Source organism: Tyto alba, unplaced genomic scaffold (genome assembly GCF_018691265.1).
Source record: "Tyto alba isolate M040663 unplaced genomic scaffold, T.alba_DEE_v4.0 Super-Scaffold_23, whole genome shotgun sequence".
In the NCBI taxonomy this organism is placed as follows: Eukaryota; Metazoa; Chordata; class Aves; order Strigiformes; family Tytonidae; genus Tyto; species Tyto alba.
In genome coordinates, this window is record NW_024881297.1 from 19,475,194 (window position 1) to 19,500,011 (window position 24,818).

At 41.8% G+C, this 24,818-nt stretch overlaps 1 protein-coding gene across 2 annotated transcripts in view; it reads left to right on the forward strand.

The window, feature by feature from the left end:
- Nucleotides 1-24,818, forward strand: part of ANXA5 (annexin A5) — a 52,551-nt gene that overhangs the window by 11,512 nt on the left and 16,221 nt on the right. The window contains exons 2-6 of one of the 2 annotated variants that reach the window (XM_042796457.1): nt 8,556-8,615; nt 12,592-12,672; nt 16,157-16,200; nt 23,470-23,554; nt 24,644-24,738. In XM_042796457.1, coding sequence (XP_042652391.1) covers nt 16,192-16,200; nt 23,470-23,554; nt 24,644-24,738 — 189 coding nt within the window. In that variant the 5' untranslated portion in view covers nt 8,556-8,615; nt 12,592-12,672; nt 16,157-16,191. Of the gene's footprint in view, nt 1-8,555; nt 8,616-12,591; nt 12,673-15,951; nt 16,041-16,156; nt 16,201-23,469; nt 23,555-24,643; nt 24,739-24,818 lie in introns of those variants that run through there. The other variant, XM_042796456.1, reaches the window with a different exon arrangement.

Genomic DNA, 24,818 nt, shown 5'->3' on the forward strand with positions numbered 1-24,818 from the left:
TTACTTAATCTTTATGTTAGTAAATGGCACCTCTGCTCTTCCAAGAAGATTCAATGTAATGTTTTCAATATCTTTAAATGCAGAATTAACTGTGAGTCTTCTGTGATCACCAAGGCATACTCACACCTATTTTACACCTGGGAATTGGTGTGTGCTAGCATGCCTTTCCTGCGGAATGTTAAACCTTGATTTCCTTGCTGTAAATATTATTTTTCTTGTGCTTATATTTTCTAGAGCAGTTGGTGAAATAACTCCTAACACAACCTTTCTCCAGACTCTTGCACTGGGGTGATCACAAGCTTGGTGTGTTCCCATGCCAGTGAGGGATGCTCTGTTTAAGATAAATGAATGTAAGAATTACTCAGTTGCCTGCCTTTGATTTAATTTTCAATAGCGCAGTCAGGAGACAAAGTATGAACTAGAGAGGTTGTTGAAAGATGATAATAGCAAATGTGAGGACTTCTTTCTCTGCCCGTCTCCCTGCTTGGTGCTTTGGACTGGTCTCCTCCAAGGGCCTTTCTCTCATCTTTAGCTTTTCATGAGCCCCTGCATCTAACCTGGGACAGGAGTCTCTTCTGTTAAGGCTGGCGCCCTGTATATGCTGAAATGGCATGAACTGCTGAATGGGGGCAAGAGCTGGGTGCCACGTGAGCCCTACCCACCGTGCTGGGAGGCCACTTTCTCTCAGTACCTTGGTGGTCATGACGAAGCTGCTTAATGATCTTCTCAGGCAGTCCTCCAAGCCACAGTGACTGAAAGAAACGAACCTTATTTTGGTTTCTTAAATAGGAGCTGTGTTAGTATAAGGCAGTGGTGGAGGCTGAATCCAAGGGAAACTCTAGCACTAAGGTGAGATGTTTCTGTTACTCACACTCTTACATACCTATTTTTCATTTTGAACTTAGGTTTTATTGTGCTCTCCTTCCAAATGAAGTGAGCCTTCACATGCCTGGCTATCCTTCATACAGATTAATGTTACTGTGAGCTCTTTCTGTATCAGTGTTATCAAGATATCAGAATTTAATAATCAGTGTGCCTGTAAACTAGTACAAGTCCAAAAAAACCCCACAAATATTATGTTAAAAATTAATTCCATGGCTTGGCTGCACTATTTGTGTATTGACCTAAGAAACACAGAATGACCTAGAGTTTTTTTCGTTTTCTCCTTATCCTACCAAGTACCTGTAGAAAAAACTTATCCATTGCTTCTGACCTTAATACTGTCCCCTTTTAATAGTGTTTTTGCTATCCGGTTAATGATTCAAAAAAGCAATTTGGATTGTTTAAATGACTTTGTAGCAGCTGATGTGAGACAAGTGATTAGGAAGAGCATGATGAATGTAAACTTAAAACCAGCCCAGGAGCCTGCACACACATGCTGCTGTTTCTCCCACCTGTGATTAGCAGATTTTCAGCAATACCAGGACAGGAGGTGAAAAAGAGCCATAGAGAATTGTTTTCCTAAAGCTCAGTAGAGTCTGTGAGCTGCATTGTAGCAGGTCATTTGTGCATGCCTTATTAAAATTTATGCTGTGTTAAGGAGACTGTCAAGAGGCAACTCTTTGTCTTAACGAATGGTAATGAAGTTTTCAGAGGTATCTGTTCTTTCGCAAAAGATCATCTATCTTTGATAGAACAGGTTTTGCTGGAGCCTTGATTGATTGCTGGAGACACGTTTAGCTGTTCTGCTTGGTGAGAAAGGATCGCTGGCATATACTTTTACTCTTTTGTTTTCTCTTTGGTTGGGGTGATTGATGTACTCAAACTGGTCCTTTCTACATGACATGAATGCCATGTAACATCAGATGTGTGATGAAAACTCAGTATTCCCATGCTGAAATTTATAAAAGCCTCCCAAACCCAAGCTCAGACCTTCATATTATGACAGTGTCACTGGCTTGCTGACTCTTTGGGATAGCCCAGGGCTGCTTCTGCAAGCCCTGTGGGATGCTGCTGGCCAGAGGGAGCCATGGGAGGAGTGAGGGGTGGGCAGGAGGTGGAAGGGAGAAGGATGAAATACAGGAGTTGCCAGTAGAAAGGGGACCTGGCTTGTTTACAAGGGTTAAGAGGAGTGGGACAGGCACCTGAGGGGATTTCCTGGAGAGAGGCGAGGGCTGGGGTGGGCTGTCTGTCCCAGGTCTTGCCTGCTGACCTGGGCAGTAGCTGTGCCCTCTGGGGCACCCTGGTGAGTGTCTGTGGAGAGAAGCAGGTAAGGATGCAGGGAGATGGGGGGGCCCAGGGCAGAGGAGGTCCAGGAAAAGCAGATGGCATATATATATGTATTTTGGTACACTTGGTTTCTGATGTGTAGGAAAGAGCAGAGGCCCTGTATGATGGGGTACCTCTATGGAGGGAAAAGAAATGTGTTGGTTTTTTTTTTTTTTTTGCTTCAGCCAAATAATTTCCAGAAAAATAGTGAAATTTTACAAAGCATTAGGTATTGAGACTTCTCATGCTTTCATTTGCCGAATCAGGGCATGAGACAGACCCCTGGGCCTATGCAGGAGACATGCTGCCTTCATCTTCACCTTTGGACCCTTGAAGAGGAATCAGCCACCTTGTGCCAGGCATGGGAAGGGAGGTCCTTGACACCCCTGTGTCTAGCAGGGGCACCCCAAGCCAACACAGGGGGAGATATGGGACACTCCCCAGCACTTCTGTAGGGGTTTCTGTGTTTGTATAGAGGTCTTTCTGTCTGTTAGCAGAGATTAGTACCCTCCTGCAGGAGGGAGGCACATCTCACTTTAGGGTGAGTTATGCCCTCTTTTACTTTAAAGCTGGGGAAAAAAGAGAGTATATCTTTATGGTCTTTTCATAAGTCCTTAACAAAATGGTCTTGTTAAGAGTGACTTAAGGTAAATTGTCAGTAGTTGAAGTGATGTAAACCCCTTCTGTGTTAAAATGCACAGTTTGGTTAAAATAGAAGTCTTTAAATTTTGTAATTTTGATTTACTGAAGTCTGCTTTAACTGACCTGCCTGTGTCTGTTGCCCTGATTCAAATATGAAACCTCTGGGGACTCTTCAGCTGTCAGAAAATTATGGCTGCTTAGCAGAGGAGTTAGAGGTCTGCAATATATTACTGTGCAAAGAATAAACATGGAGAAAAAGATGATTCATCACGGCTCTACACCAGCCCTCTATTCACATAACTCATTCAAACAGCTGAATTCAATCACCTTGTACATGGCTAAAACACCCGGGAGGGAAACGTGCTGCACCCAGTCTGTGTGCACACTGCTCATCGTCTCCTGGCTGCTATGTTTGGCAAAATCCTGCTACCCCAGTCCCTCACGTGGGGGAACTGAGGCATAAACTGGCTTTGAGCACTCAGAAAGTCAGTTACTGGCAGGAATACAGCGCAAGCCTCTGGTGGGGATCACGGGTGGGGAGCTTGTGTGGCTTAGAGCTATGCTTGTGTGCGCTATTATCTGCTGCTTAAATGCTGGTCAGAAACCCAAAAGGCTGCCAGGAAGTGTGTTATAATGCCAGGTAAACAAAGCTTGCAATTTGGCCTTCAGCTCAGGGAAAACGCAGCATTTTTTCCCCTTGTTCTGTTGCTGTGTGAAAGGCAGGTGAAAGTTTAGGGGGAAAGGAATGTTTACTGGTCAGGCAGGCTTGTTTTGCCACTTAGCTGGCTGGTTACTAGAGTTGCCTTGGGGGAACTTGCTTAAGGGACCCACAAAAGTTGCCCCCCTTTGATAACAAGTTGGTGGCTATTACTGGTAGCTGGAAGCCCCCAAATAAACTTCCTTTCAACCTCCCCTTTCTGCCACCAGCAGTGTAACTAACAGCAGGATCCACGGAAAACTGGAAGGTGGCAACCTTTTAGAAAGTAAAGGACCTCAAGCACCAACAAATGCTTGTGACAGAGCAGAGCTGTGTGATGTGAGAAGACATGTAGGAAACTAATCTGTTTGCTTGTCTCAGCCTGCAGCTCTGAGAAACAAAATATTACCTGGGAGTTTCTGTAGCAACTTTTAAAATAAATGCATAATCTTGGAACTGTGCAATGTGAAAGAAACTACATTTAAAATAGTGGTGTGGTGGGTTTGTTTTGTTTGTTTGTTTTGATTTTTTGTTGTGTTTTTTGTTTGTTTGTTTGTTTGTTTGTTTGTTTGTTTTTATCTAGTATCTTCAGTTTAGTCCAGTCTTTTGAGCATAGCAATGCACGAGCGGATTTCTCATTCACCATTTAAAAGCTGTTTTGCTTGACATCTTTTTTGAATATCAAATTTAAAAAAGGGTTTTCTTGACTGAAATCTGACTCGACAGAACAGACAGCTCACTGTTGTGAAAATCCTTCCCCCTTCATCTTTCCTTTGAAGGAAGTTATTTGAATGCTAGAAAGTACTGAAAGTCTATTCAGTGCTAGTGAAGAGGGAGAAATGAAATGCTTTTATGAATTGTTATGGTTTTGATTGCAGCCTGTGCTGAAGTAACCTGACTGATCTACAGGCTATTTTCTCCTTATTTCTTCCATGCTACTGTAGGATTTCCTAGTATGCAGTTTCTCAGTCATGAAATCTATTTCCTCAATGTGTAACACATAATCCAAACTTAAATGCAAAGTCTCCTACAAAAAAAATCAAAAATCTCAGGACCTGTTATTTTTTTTCTCCATTGGCCCTATGGCATCTGTATTGGGCCCATTTCCAGCTCAGAAATAAGCTTTCCTGTGTTAAAGACAAGCTCTTGGCAGGAGATTATCTATCAGCATGGAGCATTTTACTTGCAGAAACCTGCTCATGGTTTCATACTGAAAAGTGCAGAACTAGCGAGGGATCTGCCTATAGCTGCTGGGAATGCTGAGTAAGCAAAAGTATTCTGAGATCAAATACTGGGATGTGTAGGGGGGGTAGTGTAGGTAAACAAAGCCTTTATTTTTCCCCAACACCAGAGCTCTCTGCTTTAATTTAGTACAAATAACAGCAAACCCATGGTATTTCGAAGTGTGAATCCATAATTCAGATGCAGCGGGATGGCATCATGTAAACCTTTTGACTGTTTTGGGGGAAGAAAGGGAAGCAAAGGGCAAGTACATGATAAAAGAAAACCCCATCAACTGGAATACCTGCCTGATCACTTGGTGGTGTTTTTAAAAATTATTTGAAAAGGGAAATTGTTGCATGAACTCCTGTAATAAAACTTTGCCGTGTGTCAGGATTTTGGAGGACTCTTACGTGCTGTCACTGTTATTCCTCTACCTTGTCACAGTTTTCACGGAGGAGGGATTGAGAAGGCATCGTGTTTCCTCCGTGCCGCAATTCCCGTGCACTGCCACTAGATGTCCCGTTTTGTATAAGTTTTATGCTCCTTCCAAGATCACTGGTATTATTTTGTGTTTAAAATATGGGAAGAGATTTCAGCAAGTCAGAATTTACATTATTCATGTTTTCACTTCCCCTTTGACTATTACTGGAGCTTTTTTTTGAAAAATTTGCTAAGACTGCTTTAGCATGGTTTAACTGAAATTCCTACAGCTGCTGAGATTGGGAACGTCTGACAAAATGCGGGCATCCTTCTCTGTTGCTGTATTCAGCAGAATAACTTGTAATAACTTGGTTTTGAATTGTGGTATAGCAGCACGGCTATACTGGAATATACATCTTAATGAAATCCTTGTACAAAACCCAAGCTGTTGGTTCTGTAGCTACTAACAGTGGGAAATATTTGACTTTTTTTGTGGGTTCCTTTGATTTAAAAATAATTTTGAGGCAGAGATATGCATGAATTGTGCTGTGTGTTGCACCTCTGTGTAGGTCTGAGCAGAGGGTTTGTGCCTCTGTGCAGTACATGAATTAAACTGTGAAACACTACCAGTGCATATTCAGATGGTGACAATCAACAGTACCTTCATGCAGATTATATATGTTATGGCTCCAAAACTAGGCAGGTGCAACCAATATGAGTTTCTGGACTCTAGATCCCAACGGACGGTTTCTTGATCCTCTTGCCATAAGCCCCTGGAAGTTTGTCTGGAGACCTCTCGTAGCAAGTGCCAAAGCTGGCTCTGCAGCTCTGACTCACAGGGCCACGATGTGGGGCAGGATGGGTGTCGCTTGCCTTTAATGACTGTGCAGATGCAGGCTGGTGTTGCTATGAAATTCCTGTGTTTACTGTTTTCCTCCTGTGGTTAGAGACCCAGAGGCTGCCACCCACTTCTGGGACGTATGGCTGCTCTGCTCAGCCTTGCTGCGTTGCCTCTTACTGCAGCAGTTCAGGCAAGTGAACACTCACAACAGAGAAAGGGAAGTCCTAATTAGCCATAAATATTTATTTATTTTGGCTGAAGGAAAAAAGGTAATTTATGTCTGCAGCTGTCTTCAGAAAATAACACCAGGAAGCAAATAAGTTGGGTATTAAAAAAATAAAATGCATCTGCTCATGTTTGGTAGTTTAAATGCAAAATTTAAATGCGCTGATTCGCCTAGTGCTATTGCACAGATGGGAATGCACCACCTTCTCCCACAGCTCCCAGCCCGCTGCTGCAAATTCGGCCTCTGACAGTGGTGCTACAAGGCCTGAGGGTTTTAAAAGAATGTTGGAGGGATCAGGGCAGGAATTTCTCCTGTTTTCCTTGGTCTCACCAGTCCAGAGCTGGGGGGCATGCAGTTCTATAGGAGCAAGATTTGCCATGTTTAGAAAAGCTGTGTGTCAAAACTTTAGTGCTCTCTAACTCCAGTTTCACTGATCTGCTGCTACAAGTGCAGGCAAATGTGCAAAGGGATAGTGAGGTCTGGATATTTTCTCATTCTGAGAAGATGATTTGGCTGGCTCAGTCATGGCATCTCATTCCTCCTTAGCTCCATGCATGTATTTGCTCAAAAAAGCAAGCATCCAATAACCTCCAGACCTGAAATGTAATAGCAATTTTATTTGTAGGGTTTTGATTACCTGGGACATGGGCAAATGGTGTTGCAGGCAACCCACAATTAGTCATTCAAAACCACTGATTGGAAATAGATGCAACAAGATGAAGAGCTCAGGATATCCAAGAAGGAGTCAGGTAATGGCATACAACATAAGGCAATCTGTGGTTCCCCTTGCAAATACGCTCACCCTGTTGCATTTGAATGACAAAAAGCAGTCTGGTTTTGGGCTGGTAACAGATTGGGATATATGGCAGTAGCTACGTGCACACTGTGAAAACAAACAATGATAATCTATAGTTTAGGATTTAGTGCTTATTATTAGTTCTTGTGTAGGCATTTTCATTGTCATGCTTTTATGAAAAATAAATATTATTTTAACCATATCACTCCTGGAAAAAGAGACTTGGGGTTTCATAGTAGTCTAATAGTGAATCTTGAAAAGGACTCACAGCCCTTGACTTTCAATTCATCCTTTTAGTCCGGAAAAATTATCATTACAAAAAATTGTCAATATGATCAAGAAAACCAGGTTTGCCCTTAAGAATACTATACCTGAATAATAACTAAATCTATGTTCTTGCTGGGAGGGGGGTGAAACTGCTTTAAGTTAACAGAACTACAGTTCACAGTTCTGTAATTTGTTACTGTGTTTCCATACCCTAACTTGTCTTTAGTTTACCTAAAGCTCTGCTGTGATTATTGCTACTGGAAGTTGTTGGTGTGCTATATGAATAATTTTATGCTTGCAAATGCAAAATAAGGTAAACAAAAACTCTACCAAAAGAGGAGATGCAAAGGCAATGAGGCTTTTTAGAGGAATGTTACCACAGACATTTCTCCCAAACAGTTTATTTTCCAGACAAACAGCTAGTTTAGGAAGAATAGAAATATTCTGTCATATGGTTAACTCTTAAAAACACAATGGGGGTGAGAAGTTTAAACTACTGGCAATGTTGACTACACACACAAATTTATCAGAAGCTCATTATATTTGCTGCCTTGCTTTGCTAAATCTTGGACTCCTTGAATCATGTTATCACCTGGAAATCTCACCTTTCATTAAAACAAACACCATACACATCCTCCCACCCCTGCCAAATACCCAGCATTTGTTACTATAAAACGATTGACAATATGATCCAGAGAGAATTATGAAAGAAATGCATATCACACTACTTGAAACCTAGTCCTATTTTTGTGATCCATGGAGGAAAAAACCTTGTGCCTGGCAATGATCAAGGTGGGAACAGAAGAATGCTGAGAAATGCTATTTAAAAGTGTATTTGGATATTTTCTTGAGGTGATGATTGAGGTTTAGACTGCAGCAGGCCCTTCAACCTTGTATGAGGGTGAGTGAGAGGTTTATGGAATTGTGTCCTATACAGGACTACACCCAAAGTCTCGTGTTTGCTTGGCTTTGCCCATGCATAAACCTTTGAGTGACTTGCTCACCTGTTAAGGTTTCAAAATTAAGTAAAGAAATGGAGCATTTTTAAGCTAGAGTGTCTGTGTCTGGGAGCGGATTGTCAATGATTTATCAGGAGAAATTAAAAGAGACTTAGGTGTTGTCACTTTAGGTAGATTTGCCCTAGGTCAGGGCAAATCAAAAAATAATGCAGAAACCTGGAAAGGGGCTTTAGAGGTTTTGAGCTAAGCACTGAAAATGTTTCTTCTGTTTACAGGAGCACTAAACATCCGATGTCAGGGGAATATATGAAAAGTTACGGACAGAAAGAATGGAAGTAAGTTAAGTTCCAGATAAATTATTAAAGCTCTGTAAGATGCTAGTGCCCCCTGATAAAACTCTTGGGTTATCTAGGTGGTGGTGTGGGCTGCACACAGTCTGTGATTGAAGCACTCTGTTATTTGGGGTTTTGGTGAACAGTGGCTTGGATTGAGTTCAACATGTTTTAGAAACGTAATGAAGGGCTGAAGAGGAAACAAGTCAATGTAGGCTTTGTCTGGTTTTGCCTCCAGACTTACTTCCTCATAATCAAACTTAAATTTTGTGTGCCCAATTCTGCTCTTATTTACGGGAGTTAAGGCTTATGCTCTTTCAGGTGAGAACAGCTGTGCAGAGTGCAGAGGTGGGAGGGTGCTTCTTATCCTGGCACCTTTAGAATAATTTATGGATTCTTTTTTTCTTCATCAGTGAATATGTAAACCAAGGAGGCAGTTTTCAGTGACACTGAGGCCCTTTAGCAAAGTAAAGAGAGAAAGAACAGAGCAGTGCAAAGTCAGTAGCTTGTGACTTGAAACCTGGGTTCAGTTACCAGTCACCAGCTGTGACCTTGGGGAAACCACTGAGCCTCAGCTTACCTTTATTCTCCACTTGAAAATGAAGATAATAGTGTTCCTGTATCTCAAGACTCTTGTGGGGATGCTAGTGGTAGGTCCTTTGATGAGAAAGAGGTCTGGTTACAGGACCTCAGTTAGAAGTATTTGGGAATAATAAATGCATAGGCTGAACTTGTTTAGTGATGTTATGCCAGTTCATTTCAGCTAAATTGATTCTTATTTCTCTTCCCCCCAGAGAGAGAGGCAACCACTCATGGATGATTTTTGTTTTCTTCCCTCAGATTTTTTCAAATTTTCATTATGCTAACAGAATTGAATTATTTTTCTTTCTGTTCCTTTTTCCTAAGTAGAACTAATGGCCTAACTAGTTAAGGGAAAAATCTTTCTGAACTTACATTGGTTACTCTTGATAATTACTTAGTGATACCCCAAATGTTTGTGATGGCTCTTAAATTTGTCACACAATGCTTCAAGTTCCTGGTGGGGGGAACAGGAAAACAACAGAAGAAAACAAGTGTTCTGCTATTATTGATGGGCTGTCCCCTCATACACCAATGTGTGGAAGTGTGTGGAGCACAAAGCCTAAGTGATTTGCTCAAGATGAATTGTAGTGCAGAACAGCCGGAAATACAGAAATATAACCTAAGCACCTGGCTCCTTTTCTCTCCCATTGCCCCAGAGGAGGAGTCCATATCACTAGTCATCAGGGGTGGAAATTCTGTTTCTCAGGAAGAATTAGGTAGCTTGGAGATCAAGCTCTGCCCTAGCATAGTCCTGCAGAGCTGTCCTAGTAATCAACATTAGCGTCCAGGGCCTGAGACAAGTACTGAAATCTGGCTCAAACAATTTATCTTTCCTTGAATTGAGATTATTGCATTGATGACATCCTTGTTATATGTCTTTTTCTAAAGACAATTTCAAAGAAACCTGTGTCTCCTCTGACTAAAAGAAAATAAACGTTTCTCCAGTAAGATTAATTCAGCTGCCTGATGCTGTGACTGGTATGAATGCTCTTAGCTCCTATTAACCTTTTCACATTGTGCTGATGTCCCAAGAGAAATCAAGAATCTGATGGAGCACTGCTCTGTAATGGGTTGTGGATTAGAAGTAATGAATCACTTACAGGAAGTTGTCTTTGCTGGAATATAGACCAATATTTGGTCTCCAAAGCAAGTCTCAAAGTGCTTTTTAAAAAAAAGTAAAATCTTCTACTTTGTACTCTTAGCCTGTTCTTCAGCAGTCCCTCATGCCAGCACACGCAGCATGGAAAGAATTTTAAAAACTTTCTGTCAGTATTAAAATCTGAACTTTTTACCCTGCCTGTAAACCAGTATCACCCTCCCCTCTTCTCCCTTATTTTAATAGTGTTATTGCTTAGTGTTCACCTCATACCTTCTTTCCATTTGTGCTAACAGTTGAACTGTTTGCTGTCCTCGTGTAAGAGCAGGGGGAAATGAGACACTGAGAAATTCCCATCCACTGGCACCCAATCTGGAACAGAAGTGATTTCTTCTCTGTCAGTATTGATCAAAGAATGATCCTGAAATTGCTTTTTTTTTTTTTTTTTTTTTTTAACTTCTCCCTCACCTTTGTTTCTGAGTTGTGGTTCATCAGGCAGTTTTGACTGTTTCACTTTCAAAGAGACATCAAGTGTGGAAAAGCATTTAAGATTGATCTTCAGTTATAACTTCATAAGGAAACTGTGCTCCATGAAATTTTCCAAGCCTGAAAATCTCGCTTGGAGAGATTTTAGGACACTTAACTGTCCTTGGCTTTTCCGTATCATCTGAAAAAGGCTCTAATGTGATTACTGTGTTCCAACTCTGTTAAATAAATTGAAGGACCTTTACCTTTTCAGCAGCCATCGGATACATAGTGGAAGAAAACATTCCTTTAATATGGGCCTTGCTTCTTTTTTTTTTTTCTTCTGTGATGCACTTAAAGGTACTTACGTAGTGTCATATAATAGCTTAGAAATATTATTGGTAGCAACATGATGTATGGTGCTTTTGGGCAGAAGATGAGGACACCCACTGGAAGACTGTCTCAATACAGCAAACCATCCATCTTCCTATTTATTTATTTAAAAAAAAAAAAAAAAAGAAGTTATTGGTCTTTCTGTGATTTCACAGCAACTGCAAGAGGGCATGCTTTTGAAATGAACTGCTTTTGTGCTAACTCTTCTTCCTCTAAGACTTCTACATTGTTTCTGAAAAAATATGCAGATGCATTTTAGTGCTATAAGCATACTTTGAAACATTTTCCAGCCCCTTGTTAGAAACTCCATATCAAGTTAGTTATTTCACATATCTGATAATTCTTGTGTGCAATCTTTGCCTCTCTTATACAGCTGTCATGACTCTGTTGTGTAATTGTGGTGAGATGTTAGTTTTGGACTCTATACTGTGGCTAGTGCTCAAGAAAAATTTGCTTGCTTATTTATTTTAAATAAATATGCCTAGACCTGCTTACATATCTGAATTTCATACAGGAGTGAGAGGGTTTACTGAGATCACGCTTCTTTGGGTGGCATGTGCATAGTAGTTTTGTCATATGTAATGTGCAATGCTGCCTCCAGGCTCTTGAGCCTGTAGGTGCAGGTTATATTGGGAGTTTGGATTTTTTTTTTTAAAAAGGAAAATAATATACAAAGCAATAACTTCAAAGAACAAAAGGTGGCTTTTGGAGCACTTCCTTGGGAGGCAACAAAACCTATGTTCTCCCAAAAGTAGAGAAATGTTTGGCAAATGAAGATGGGTCCCCATCATAGTCTTCCTTTCTTCTCTCCTGTCACAGCAGGAAGATGCTGTGAAGTCCCATAAAGTAGGGTTTCAGGCTAGCTGTATGACTCCTGGGTCCTCACCTCATCAGGAGGAACAGAAACACACAGCGAGCAAGCCCTGACGCAGATCAATCATCTCATTTTTTTTTGGTCATGATGCAGTTTTGGATTAACATGCAGCTTTTAAAGTCCCTATTCAAGAGTTTAGGTCAAGGGAGTGGCAAGCTGTGACACAGCAGGACTAGCAATGTATCTCCAGAGCAAAAACACTGACCCCAGAGCGTATCCTCAAATGGATGCAATCCCATCTTTGCCTCCCAAGGAAGTGCAAGGTTGCTAATGTAATATGTGCTTCTGAGGTTACTTTGGCTTTCTGGTTGCTGAATTATCACTTCTAGTTGCTTAATCAAGGCACATTCAGTCTCAGTGTGATATTTCAGCATTTCATTTCCCTTTGAAAGTGTGACTGAGACCAACTCCAGAATTTCACTCTGTATGGATAAGACCTGTGCCTTGAAGCATGTTGGGAACTGAAAGGGCCCTGCTTGCAAAGTCACAATGTGTGTGAGAGCTAAATACATCATTAAGGCACTGCCATTCTGTTTCTCATCATATTTTATTGCTTTTTGTTGTTCCAGGTGTTTGCAGCTCAGTGTTAAGGAAAGATTGGAAGTGCACTGTGCCAGCAGCAGCACTGGGAAGCAGACTGTTACATTCTGGTATGATTCTGCTAGTGTTTGAAGATGCAGAGAGCAGGGAGGAGCTTGGAAGGGGGAGGGACTGTTTTCACCTAATATGTTTTTTATCTTGTGTGAAAACTTGGCTTCATTTAAAAAAAAAAAAAAAAAAAAAGAATTATACTAAATCTATAAGACTGATCTGTGGCTTGTGGGTGAACACTGTTCAATACTGAGCTGCTGTCAGGTTAAATACGTGCCCATGGTGACCACAAAGGTCCTGCATGTGATGCTTGTGAATTGCTGTCTGTAACTGGTTTAGCCTAACTTGAATTGTTTCCACTGATGGCAGTCAGTGCAATATGCATTTCCCTCCAGCTATATGTTCATGTATTCAGGTTTGAATAATATGTTGGTATAGCTATTTCTGTTTCTTCCCTTTGCATTCAAATCGATGCAAAGGCTGAACTTCTGTGATGATCAGGAGATTTTATTTTTTTTTTCCCCAAAAACATTTGCTTTTGCCAAATGAACTGGCAAATCTTTCACACGGTGTTACTCTAACATTTCACCCTGCCCCCCTGGCCTCCCTGCTTCATGAAGTTATGCAGATATTTGCTTGCTTAAACACATATTGATGACATTTTAGGTTGGCTAAAGTAGATTTTACTCCTAACTTCAACTATTGGCAAAAAGATAGTTTTCCTCTCCTCTGTAACCTTTTCCTACTGTAGCAGTTCATCTTGGATCATATATTTCAGACCTCCTCTAGAGGAGGAAAATAATCTGCGTTCTCAAATCCAGGGTTCTTTTCCCTGTCCTTCACTGATTAGAAATCCAGAGGTTACTTTCAATTGACTGGTCATTACCTCATGTTTGGCTGAGGGTAAGGCTGTTCACATAGGTTAGAAAAACAAGCTATGGTGCATAAGCTGCTCAAAGGCAGAAGAGTGGAAAACCATTTCAAATACCTTGAAATGAAAGAAGGTAGACTTCTTCCACTAGAAATGAGAAGCAAAGCGTATGCAGACACTTACTGCAGGACAAAAGACGTGTTAATTTCCTTCCAAATCTGCAACCTCCAACACAAAGTTTAAAGGGAAAAGTGGAATTGAAGACATCTGTTTGATAATTTCCTTACACTTTAGAGTTGCTATAAATTAATAAGGATACTAAATAAAGCATAGGAAACAAAAATCCTGTAACCCAGAAAAATCCATCCTCATAAATCAAAAGGTATGAGAAAAGGTGGGGAGGAAACAAGCTTTCACCCCTTGCCTCATAAGGTGCTATTACACACGACACTTGCAACAGTTTCATTAAGCTGGCAGAAATTGTATGTCACATTGCCTGCTGTAAACTACACTTGGCATTATAGGAAGGCAAAAACTCAAAGCCTGTATTGCAGGGGAGGGGAGGCAGAACTGCTGTCTTTCTGATGCAGTGCAGTTGCATTCCAGGTGATCACATACTAACTGCTAAATAATTTGTTAGACAAATATACACCTTTTTCCAAATTATTCAAGGGTTTGTTTTATATGTGAAGTTTAATAGATACATTACATCAGTAAAGGTAATGTACCAATCTTTATATATGCTATTTGCTGTAGTAGAGAGGTTCTATTAACATGTTTCAAAGTGATGAAGACTACAGGTTTATTAGTTTCTAGATACCTCATTACTAGTTCACAGGATACTGATAGAGCCTTTTTTCAACATTAATGTTACCCAATAACTTTTCCTTATCATACATTTGAGTCACTAACGAGGTTTGAATTCCATTTGGCTGCGCTCACACCTGTGTCATGTGGTGCTCGCCTGCAGTTACCGCTGTGTTATGTGACTCAGTCTGACTGACAGAATTTTAAAGTGTGGTAAAGAGCACAGATTTAGATCCCACTGCATTTCTTTGTGTGTGCATGTGTGCACTTTCTAGATGGTAAAGCTTGAAACAGGATTGCAGCATGACCCCTATCTACCCTGGATATAATGTGTAAGAAGAAAAAGACTTTTGCAGAAAGAGGTGGGTGTGTGTAAGCAAGGTTGTGCTTAAACTAAAAGCAACCTGCTTGAATGTCAACCACTGTTTTAAAAACCATTTCATAACATGTTTTCTTAAATATCGTTATTCTACATCTAATCCAGATGTGCATTTCCACATGCATATTATGAGCAGCTCACTATTCCCTTCATGCATTTTTGAGCATGTGTGGAATGCCACTTCAATGGATTAGATTAAAATTAGACATTAATAAGTAAAACAGGCCATTTTAGCAAGTCATTTGATCCTCAGCCCTGCAAAGGAAGCCAGCTTGGTGGATCTCATCTTTATGCTGAACTGTATGTGCATTTCTGGATCAACAAGAAATTATGCACAAAATATTTAAATGTACATCAGAGTCTGCATCTCTGCCAGTGTTTTCTAAGGTAAACACAACTCACTTTAAGACAGAAGTGACTGTTACATGTTAAAATGCTCACGGAGCAAGATTATGTTCATGTCTTATTTTGGCAAAGACACTAAATTCCATTTGTGTTGCAGTCTCTTTTCCTTCTTTCATCTGACACGCAGCTGGATTGCATTTGTATGGGTGCGGGAGCAAGCCTCCAGCTTTAGATGAAAATGCTCGCTGAACGGCCAGTCAGACTGCATACTTGTTGCTCTCCCAAACTGGATGTATCTTCCCTATACTCGGGTCTCACTGTAAAATGTTGAGGAGAAAAGAGCATCACCACCCCAGCTGCTTACCGTAGCGATAGTCTAGAACTACAGTCCTTGTGTTCTGTTCCAACATTGTGCTTGTTCCGCTGACCTACCTTGCTTGGAAGCTAACCTAAGTCAGCTAATAAATTGCCTGCTTTAAAATTCGGTGCGGTCTTGTTCCTTTAGTGATGGGGTATGATCCTCCCCACATTAACAGGAATTGATTTTTGCACAGATTTCATCAGGAGGGGGCCTGAGCACCTCTTGCAGGCTAGCTATCTGCAGATGTAACTTTTGTTTTAAAAGGCTTATTATTACTCAGAAACAAAGCACTAATCACACCCTTCAGTGCCGTAACAGGAGTTGGAGGCGAGCCCCCGGGCGGTGGAGCGGCTGGAGGGGAGGGAAGGCCCTGCGCCCCCTCCGAGCCAGCCGCGGTCCCGCGGGGGCCAGGCCTGCCGGCTGCCCTTCCAGCAGCGCTGCGGAGGAGCTGGGCCCGGGCACTGCCTTCCCGGGCCGGGCGGGGCCGGGCGGGGCCGCGGGGCCCTGCGAGCTGTGATCCGCCGCCTGCCCGGGCTCCGGGGGAGGCGGCCGCGGCCGGGCGCCCGCCCGGGGTGGGGCCTGGCCCGGCCCCCGGGTGAGGCAAGCGGCGGCGGGGCCCCCTCCCTCCCGCCTTACTCGGGGCTGAGGGCGGCGGCGGCTGGCGGTGAGGGCGCCGGGAGGCGAGGCGAGGCGAGGGGAGGGGGCCGGGCGGGCGCTCACTCACTCACTCACTCACTCACTCACTCACTCACTCACTCACTGTCGCACCTCTCTTTGCAGACTCGGACTCGGCTGCGGCCCGGCGGATCCCAGAGATGGCGAAGGTGAGGCTGAGGGGTCCCGCCGAGGGGCCGAGGGCCCCCCCGAGGGGCCGAGGGCCGCCGCGGTCCCTCGGCGGGCTCGCCCCTGCCCCGGCCGCGGCCGATCCCGGGACATCCTCCTCTTACTTTTACTCCTCAGTGATTTATTTTTCTGTCTGCCCTAAATTAACACATCCCCACGCCGGGGGAGAAACGGAGGGGAGGGGGACGGGGATGGGGACGAGGGAAAGCAGCTCATCATGTGAGGCACACGTCAGACACAACTTTTTTTTTTTTTTTTCCGCCAGTTTCCACTATTTTGGCCAAGTTTTCTGTACCGTGTGTTTATATTGTGCCTGGGTGGAGGCTCCTTCCACTGGAGAAGGAAGGAGAAAAAAATACTGCCGTGGCTGTGCCCTGTGGAGACTTGGAGCTCAGTACTCCTGTCCCCAGCTTTCCCAACTCTAATTTGAATTTTTCTGGAAGCCTTGCAGCTATCGTGCAGTACTTCGTCTGTTTTTTTTTTTTTTTTTTTTTCCCTTTGCAGACCTTGTGTCGCTGTGGTTTGAGCCTGGATGAAAGCTTGGAAAATGGAGCAGACTCCAGCGTTTGTTTCTATAGTTGTATCAAATGCAAACACTTAAAAGTAAAATGAGAGTTTAATGGCTTATTTATGGGTTTTCTACTGCAGTAGGAAGTGAAAGCCACCAAGTTGTGTGAATGCCTTCATAAAGCTCGGGGTAATTGCAGGTTAATTTTGTACTAGTTTCATTATTTTAACTTAATGAGTGATTAGGGGTGTTCTAACACTCCTGGGAATAAATATTCACTCATACAGTGACTAGATTTAGTTTTAAAAGAAAGAAAGGGTAATTCATGTTAAAAAAAAAGTTTTTAATAGTATTCCAATAAATCCTTAAAGTTTGGGGGGGTTTAGGTTTGGGTTTGTTTTTTTTTTTTTTTTTTTGTTTTTTTTTTTTTTGTTTTTTTTTTTTTGAGGGCCAAAGAGGGGATTTTTCTTTCCTGAAACAGGCCTGGCTTGTACAATGAATCTTAGGAAAATAGAGACACCTACCCGTGCCAGTGCAGGGCATCTGACCACACAGATCGACCTGGGCACCCTTTTATTACGGTATATGTAGCACTGCTTGTAGGCTTAGGGTAACTTCCTTTTAGTAAAAGCATGGAAATTTGCAATTCTCTTGTCTATTCCAGAGATAAAACCTTAATTCTTGATCTTTATAAACAGAGTATTTCATTCTTCGCTAGTGCAAAGCAGTTACTCTTGTCTTCACATAGCAGAATTTTCTACTGCCTGAGGTAACGCTTGGGGCTGGGTTACTAATTGTGGTGGATGGTGGTAGGATGAAGTCACTGGAATGATGAGGTCTTATACTAGGTACCCCTTGTCCTCCAATTTCCGTGTTCAGAGGGCTGCATTCTACTTCAGTAGTGTTCTTTGCCTGTGTGATTATGCAGCCATGAAAGACTGGGAGTGTTAAAGCCTTGTAGCCTGTAATTAACTTTACAAAAATTAAAAACAAAAATTGAAGAGTAAGCTCTGTTCCTCATGGCAGATGTCTGTTCTAAATTTTGTTGCGCCATAAAGTAATACTAAGTGAAAATGCCTATCAGTCATGAAATGTTGAGTGTCAATTGACAGGAGTTATTTATATGTACAACTAAAGGTTCAGAGTTCACAAAGGCTGCACAGCACAGTGTACTGAAGTCCAATTTAGTCTAGATACTAGATCACTGAAGAATAAAACCTTTGAAGAAGGTAAGTTATCTTTGGAGGCTTGGTCACTGAAATATTTGTTCTTGCTCAGTTATGGGAAGGTCTTTTTTTTCCCTGAAGACCTGAGGAATTTTGTGTGTTCCATGTCCAGGACAAAAAGGTTCATTCATTTTGTGGGAAAATTACTGCATGCCATAATGTGCTGTGCAAACGCATCTCTCCATGTTCATCTGTTTTCTTTGGAGTCACACTGCTGTCCTAACAAGCAGCCTTTTTTCACACATCTGTATGTGTGTCAGTCTTAGTTAATGCATAAGTGCACGTGGTACCATCTCTTCCTGCTCAATGAACAAGCTGCCTTGGAAATGCTACCCCGTGTTTGCTAATTCAGGAATCTGGAAGAAAAGCAACAATATTTTCTGCTTGCATGATGTGGGCTGATCTGTTTTGGTCTGTTACTCCCAGATTTTTCCCTGAACATGAAGTTGGGAGTATTTTGTGTATCCATTTGTAAACTAGCAGGAGAGAGAGGATTGCTTGCTGCCCATGAAGGTGTGGCTGCTGTGTGCTGTATCCGGAGTTCCTGTTCTGTCAGCGGGCATGTGTATGACTTGCAGGACAGGAATAGTATCACCAGCTCCAGTAGTGTTTCAGGGAATTGTGACTCACAATTCAGAGTACAGATGCTTTTTCAGAATCGGGTCCTGAGCAGCACTTGATCTCTGTTGAGGTTACCAGTGAGGATAGGTTCTTTGAGTGGTTTTGCAAATGTCCCTGCACTAGTTCCTACATTGCTGTTGCTTGCTGTTCTCTCTCTCTACCACCCCCTCTCTTTCTTTTTTTATCTTTCTTGCCTCCCTTTCTTTTCTTTACTGACTCAGAGTTCAACACAGATGTTGTGTAATTCCATTTTTTGTCAGGAGTTTAAATTTAGTGGGGCAGATGTGAATATAGTCTACTGACCAGAGCTTACTCTTTCCATTTAAGTGAACAATCTGAAGCATTACTAAACTTTGAGAGGTGCTTAGTAGACGCGTCCTTATAGTTCTGTGTTTGCATCAGCTCTTCACCTATATTGATCCACTCACAATGTAATTTGCATCCTACTGCCCCTGAAATTTTGGTAAATATATCATGAAATAATTATATATTTCTTACATGATGGTAGTTTTAAAGCACAGTTTGAACTGGGATCTCTGTGTGGTCTTCAATGGCCACAAGGGCTTTCAATTCACAAGTGAACACTGCATCATGTTTTATCTGCAAGATGTCTGTTCTTGTGCAAGAAATCTTAAGGCAGTCTTTCATTTATTCTAGCATGTGACTTTCTGGGCTCTCTTCTGAAAATAGCATACCTTCTCTGTTTGTCAACCTGTGTGCTGGAAAATATTCTCCATTTCCATTCTTACCACTCCACAGTTTTCCTGCGCTGTCTTGTAAACAGATGGCTGCTTTAAAAAAAGAAAAAAAAAAACAAAACAAAACCCCAAAGCAACAAAAACAACAACGACAAAAAAATGCCCCAAAAGTCACATACCACCTTTTCTGCACTAGATACTGGGTTTTCCAGTGGCAAAATGATGAGATGCTACTTCTGCTGCTGCAGAGTAGCGTTGTGAAAGAGGGTAGCTCTTCATCTGTGGGAAATCTTACTGGTAAGAACTTGCTGTGAGTGGGTACAGAGCAAGAGTAGCGGAGAAGAGGTCTGAATCAGTTCAAGTATGGTCTTTTGTTTGCCGATAATGAATGCTTTGTGTTTGATAGTGGCTAAACACGGGATCTTGTGGGTGGGAAATGTTTTGTGTGCTTGGTGGGGAAAAATGAAAAGGAACCTGGTTAAGTGGCTATTGTTGATCTTACAGATAATGCTGTTGCCAGGATATGTGGCCACATGACATCAGGCTGTGAAGCCAGGCTGTCTGTTGGGAGAAGTTAATCTTCTCCTTCTGCAAACTTTTGCTAGAGCAGAGGGCATATAGGACGTAAATTATAAAGCAAGATCATCTCTTCCTTCAGAGTATTTTTTTCCCCCTTTTTTTTCTTCTTTCTCTGCCTTTCCTCTCAGTTCTGATTTTGTGTATCTGGGGCCTTCGTTGGTCTCATTGGTAGGTTTCTGGAGAAGATGGAAGCTGCTGTTTATTTCTAGTTTATAATAACAAATTTTTCTTGCACTACACATGATTGCTTAACAAGTGTCAGAGTGTTGGGGAATGTAGAAGGAAAAGAATGTGGGTAGGTTTTGGGTGTTATAATCTTGTGATATTCTTTCTGTTGAGGTCTAGTGTGTTGTGCTTCTCTTTATATTCTACTGCCCAGTGTAGGGTGTTGCTATTTAATAAGGGATCACTCCTTTTTTACAAAAGGATTTCTATCAAAGACTATTTGCGTTCTCCTTTCCATTGATGTGCTTTGGGTTCTACTGGGTGGGAAACTTACTAACCAAAATAAAAATTATCTATGAGGCTGTAGTGTTACTGTGTATCTGTTTACATAAATGGCAAAGAATATTCTCAGAGATACTAAAATGAAGATAATTTATTTGCCTCTAAAAAGTTACAAAGTCTGTAAATAAATATTAAATAGTTGTCTTTCATACTAGGTGAGGGTGGCTTAGCAGTTGTAATGCTGTGATCCATCTGCAAGAACCAGTTTGTTTCGATAAAGTTTCGGCTCTACTTAATGTTGAAACTGTAGCTGAGTTGTCTGATAAATGAGTGTCTGGCTTTTGACAGAAACTCTTTTGTATGGTTTTATTATTTTGTTAGAAATGTATGGTTCATAACTCCTATTTCAGTTTCTTTGTGACTGAAAGTCGACTTCAGTGGTTCCAGCAGCGATGATGGTTTAGAACATGTGATTGCCCTCTCTGGCCAAAAGGTGCCATGTTTGGGAAGGAGGAGACAGCTCTTCCCTGCATGGACTGAGTTTGTTACCACTGCAAAGCAATTCTGCCAATGTCCATTGATTTTGCAAATGAGAAATTGGGTCTGGAATAAGTAATAAGGGTGCTTCTGGACTGTGGGGTGTTTTAGATGGATTTGTGGTTGTTAAACATGGTGTGCCTGAGTATTTCCTGCCATACCCTTATCATCAGGCCACACTGCAGTGTTCTAAAAAGCTAGGTGAGTAGGTTTCTGTCATGAAAGTTAAGGGTGGCTCAACATTTTCCCTGTGATGGGCCAACTGTTGTAAGTTGTCATCTGCCCACATGTGGCTTCTGAACGCGGTTAGACTGTAGGTTGGACTTGGGCCCTCAAAGCTGCATCCAAGCTTGTCTTATGCTAACAGCCCTTGCTGTGGTTGTGCTCTATTTGCACCAGCATATAGTGTCAAGGACAGCAGATGTAGCTGGAGATTCTGCCATTATAGCTGTCGTCTTTGTGGTACCCAGGTGACATGGATTTTTATGCTGGATGGCAGAGCTGCAGCAGTATTTCTGGTTTGCAAGCTAGGTGCAACTCAAGTACTGATTGTGGCAGGTAGTCAAAGTCCAGTAAACACTATCCAGTAAACACTGTGTATCAGAAGGGAATGCTTGGAATGCAAATGGTGCCCAGATATCAAGAAAAGTTTCAGACTACAAATTTCAGAAACTGTTCATCAAGCTTTGTGTATGTTGAGGCTTTCCACACTGTGCTTTAGAAAAGAGAGTTCTGGAAGGTTGATACTTAGTTAACAGAAATGAGAAGGATGATGCAGAGATAGATTTAATCTAGCATTTAGTGTTCACACATATGTTGTCTAAAACAGCTACAGAGGAAGTTGGGCTGTTGTCACAAGACTTGGAAGTTGTGAAGGGGAATTCTGCTTGCTTATAACAAGATAAGCAAAGGAAAACTTTAACTTAAAGATCAATAACTATTTCCTCTCGGACATGTTGACCATTGACCATTTTCAAAGGGGAATTGTGGTATTTCTGTAATATTAGTTATGTTAAGGTGATATGAAACAAAACAGTAGAAAATACACTTAAATGACCCCATGCTGGCTGGCGTGGTAATAAGGGAGGGGGAGGAACACAGAGGCTTTTCAGTCTCTGTCCGTTTTACCAAATTAAATTCAGTTTATAAAGTTGAGTCCCAAATCCTTGGGATTTTTTCATGCTAGCCTTTGAAATTAGCTAGGAAAATAACAGTAAGTAGATATTGCTGTGCCTAAATTTGAAGTACTGCCTAAAAACTTGCTTGTAATGGGAAAAGCAGAATGTTTCAGGGAGAAAGCCATGCATCTAAAGTATGCTGGATATTGGAAAGCATCTACCAGAAAAGTTTGTTGTTGCTATTAAACACCATACTTGGTGTTCCGATTTGCTGGAATATGGCAGAGATAAACCTAACTCATTACTGCTTCTGCAGCGAGAGAGAGGTAGGGAGTCTCAGAGGCAGCAGTGCTTCAGGGCACCAGTTTTTGGTTAGTGCTCGCCTGCTCTTTGCTGTCTGAGCTCTTCTGGCTGACCTATCTCCAATGAGTACATTGACTTGAAACCAAAGCACTGTGTGGCTGAAGTTGCTAACTTGAGGGAAAGGCTGTTTCACAGAGGCCAGATGGTTGTGCTGCCTGTGAAATAATCTGGTGCCAGTTTCAGTAGGTGTCTTGGCACTTTCTTTCATGCTCTTTCTCGAAAGTGGAAAAATGTCCTGCCTCTCCTGATTACTACTTTTGTACAGCGATTCTTACAAGAAATTTCCCTTTTTCAGCTGTTAGAAAAACCTGCCTCTTCCCAAAATCTAGCTGTTTCCCCTTTTAGCCACTGCTTGACTTTTATAGTTTAGAAATTAACTACTGTGCTATACACATATATTATGTTGAGCTGTCTTGTTTAGATAAAGGCAAGGCTTTTCCATAAGGGTGATGAATATTGGTGTTTGACCCAAAGCCAAAGTCCCTGAAGAGCCACGTTCCATGGAAACCTAGTGGAATTGGTTTTGTGTTTGGGTGGGCTGATTTTTTATCTTTATGTTTGAACTGTTGTTTCTTTTTGGCTGTGAACTACTATGAGAAATGTAGCTGAATCACTTGAGTAAAAAGTTGCGTGTGTCAAAAGAAAAATGATGAAAGATTGAAAGCCATTGCAGAGTTCAGTAGGTCTCATTTGCAACACAATGGAAAAAAAATCTGTGATACCAGTTTAGAGCTAGGGTAGGTTTTTTCTTGAGGAGGGGAAGTTCTTATTTCCAAATGTGTCTTGGATCTTTGTGCAGTTTTTCTAGCATACGTGATTTGTGCAATTAATTTCCCAAATTACTTTAACAAATGATAATTTCTTAGTCATTTTCCTGCATTTGGGCTCCCGTGTGGTAAGTACCAATCCTCCAAACTACTGTTATGTAAACATACCTGAATTTAGCTGGTGTACTGCTGAGTAAAACCCTAGTAGTACCTCTTGAGTGAGCTGCTATTTAGTCAGACAATTGCAAGAAAAATGCTATCAGCTTTTGGTTTGTGGATTAAAATTTAGTCTGAGCTCATGTATGGAGAACTGAATTATGCTATCTTCTATTTAATGGATTTTTCCCTTCCCCCCCCCCCCCCTTTTTTTTTTTTTCTCACTCTAGTACACAAGAGGCACTGTGACAGCCTTCTCTCCTTTTGATGCCAGAGCTGATGCGGAAGCTCTTCGTAAGGCCATGAAGGGAATGGGTAAGAATAATTTATTTTACGAAAAGGAAAGGGCTCTCCCTCCTTTGAAAACATCTTTTCTGAACTCATTTTTCTTATATTAGCAGATGAGGGTAGGGCGTGTGTCTACATGCCATGGAATGACAACCCCAGGACTGCACAAGTCTGGGCGTGTCCGAGTTTAACTGTGCTGCTCTTAAGGATGTTGATTTTTAGGTTAGAGTAAGGGAAAAAATGGTGGTTTGCATGTTCCACATTAAAATCTGATGCTCCACAGGCTTCTCTGCACACAGAGTTTTACTGCACAGTAAGCTAGACTGTGGATTTACAGGCGACAACTGTGGCGAGTTATGACAGTGTAGTAGAAGCTCTGTGCTTGGAAAATGTGCAACAGCCCCCCCGGTCTGGAAGCGCATAAGCACGTTACAGTTGCTGTGAACAAAGAATACAAACACACAGTATGAATGTAGGCGAACAAGTGGTCTGTAAAGTCACACTGGAGCTTTCTGCCCCAAAACTTCCCTGTGAGACCAAATCCTAACTTGCTGCTTCCTTTGAAGCCGCCTGCGGGAGGAAGCAGAAGGAAGGCAAGAAGGGAAATGTGATACACATCAGACTATTGGCAAATTCAGTAGGGCTGGTAAGACACCGTGCTGTGAGAGCTATCTCGCAAACTATCATATGTAAAATGGATAATAGCTCTGCAGTTCTGTACTCTGGGGTGTTTGGGGTTACTGGACTGATTTTTGCTGGGAGTCAGCAGATTGTTTATTCTAAAGTAAATCCCGTGGTGAGCCCAAAGGCAAGGCTCCTACTCAGAATAAGGACTAAATGTTATAGCTGATGCCTGCGGTGCTGGGAGCAGTGTCTGGAACAGAGCACTGATGGAGAACAAACAACATGTAGGTCCTCCAGTCATATTTTTGCAACAGCAGAACACCAAACCTGGTGGCTCAGCTTGGAGTATGCTGACATTTGTTATTTAAATGCCTCTGCTGTTTGTCAGTAGGCTGTTATTTTCAAAGCATCTTTCATTGCCTTTTGAGTTTGTGCCACTGCTGTTTGTTTTTTAGAGTGTGTTTTGTAACTCTTTGTTCTTTCTAACCTCAGGGACTGATGAAGAAAGTATTCTGAAGATCCTTACCAGCAGAAACAATGCTCAGCGTCAAGAAATTGCATCTGCTTTTAAAACCTTATTTGGCAGGGTGAGAAGAAAAATACCTCTAGAAATGAGCTGAATGTGGCCTATGGTGATTACTTAAAACTGTGAGGCACATTCATCATG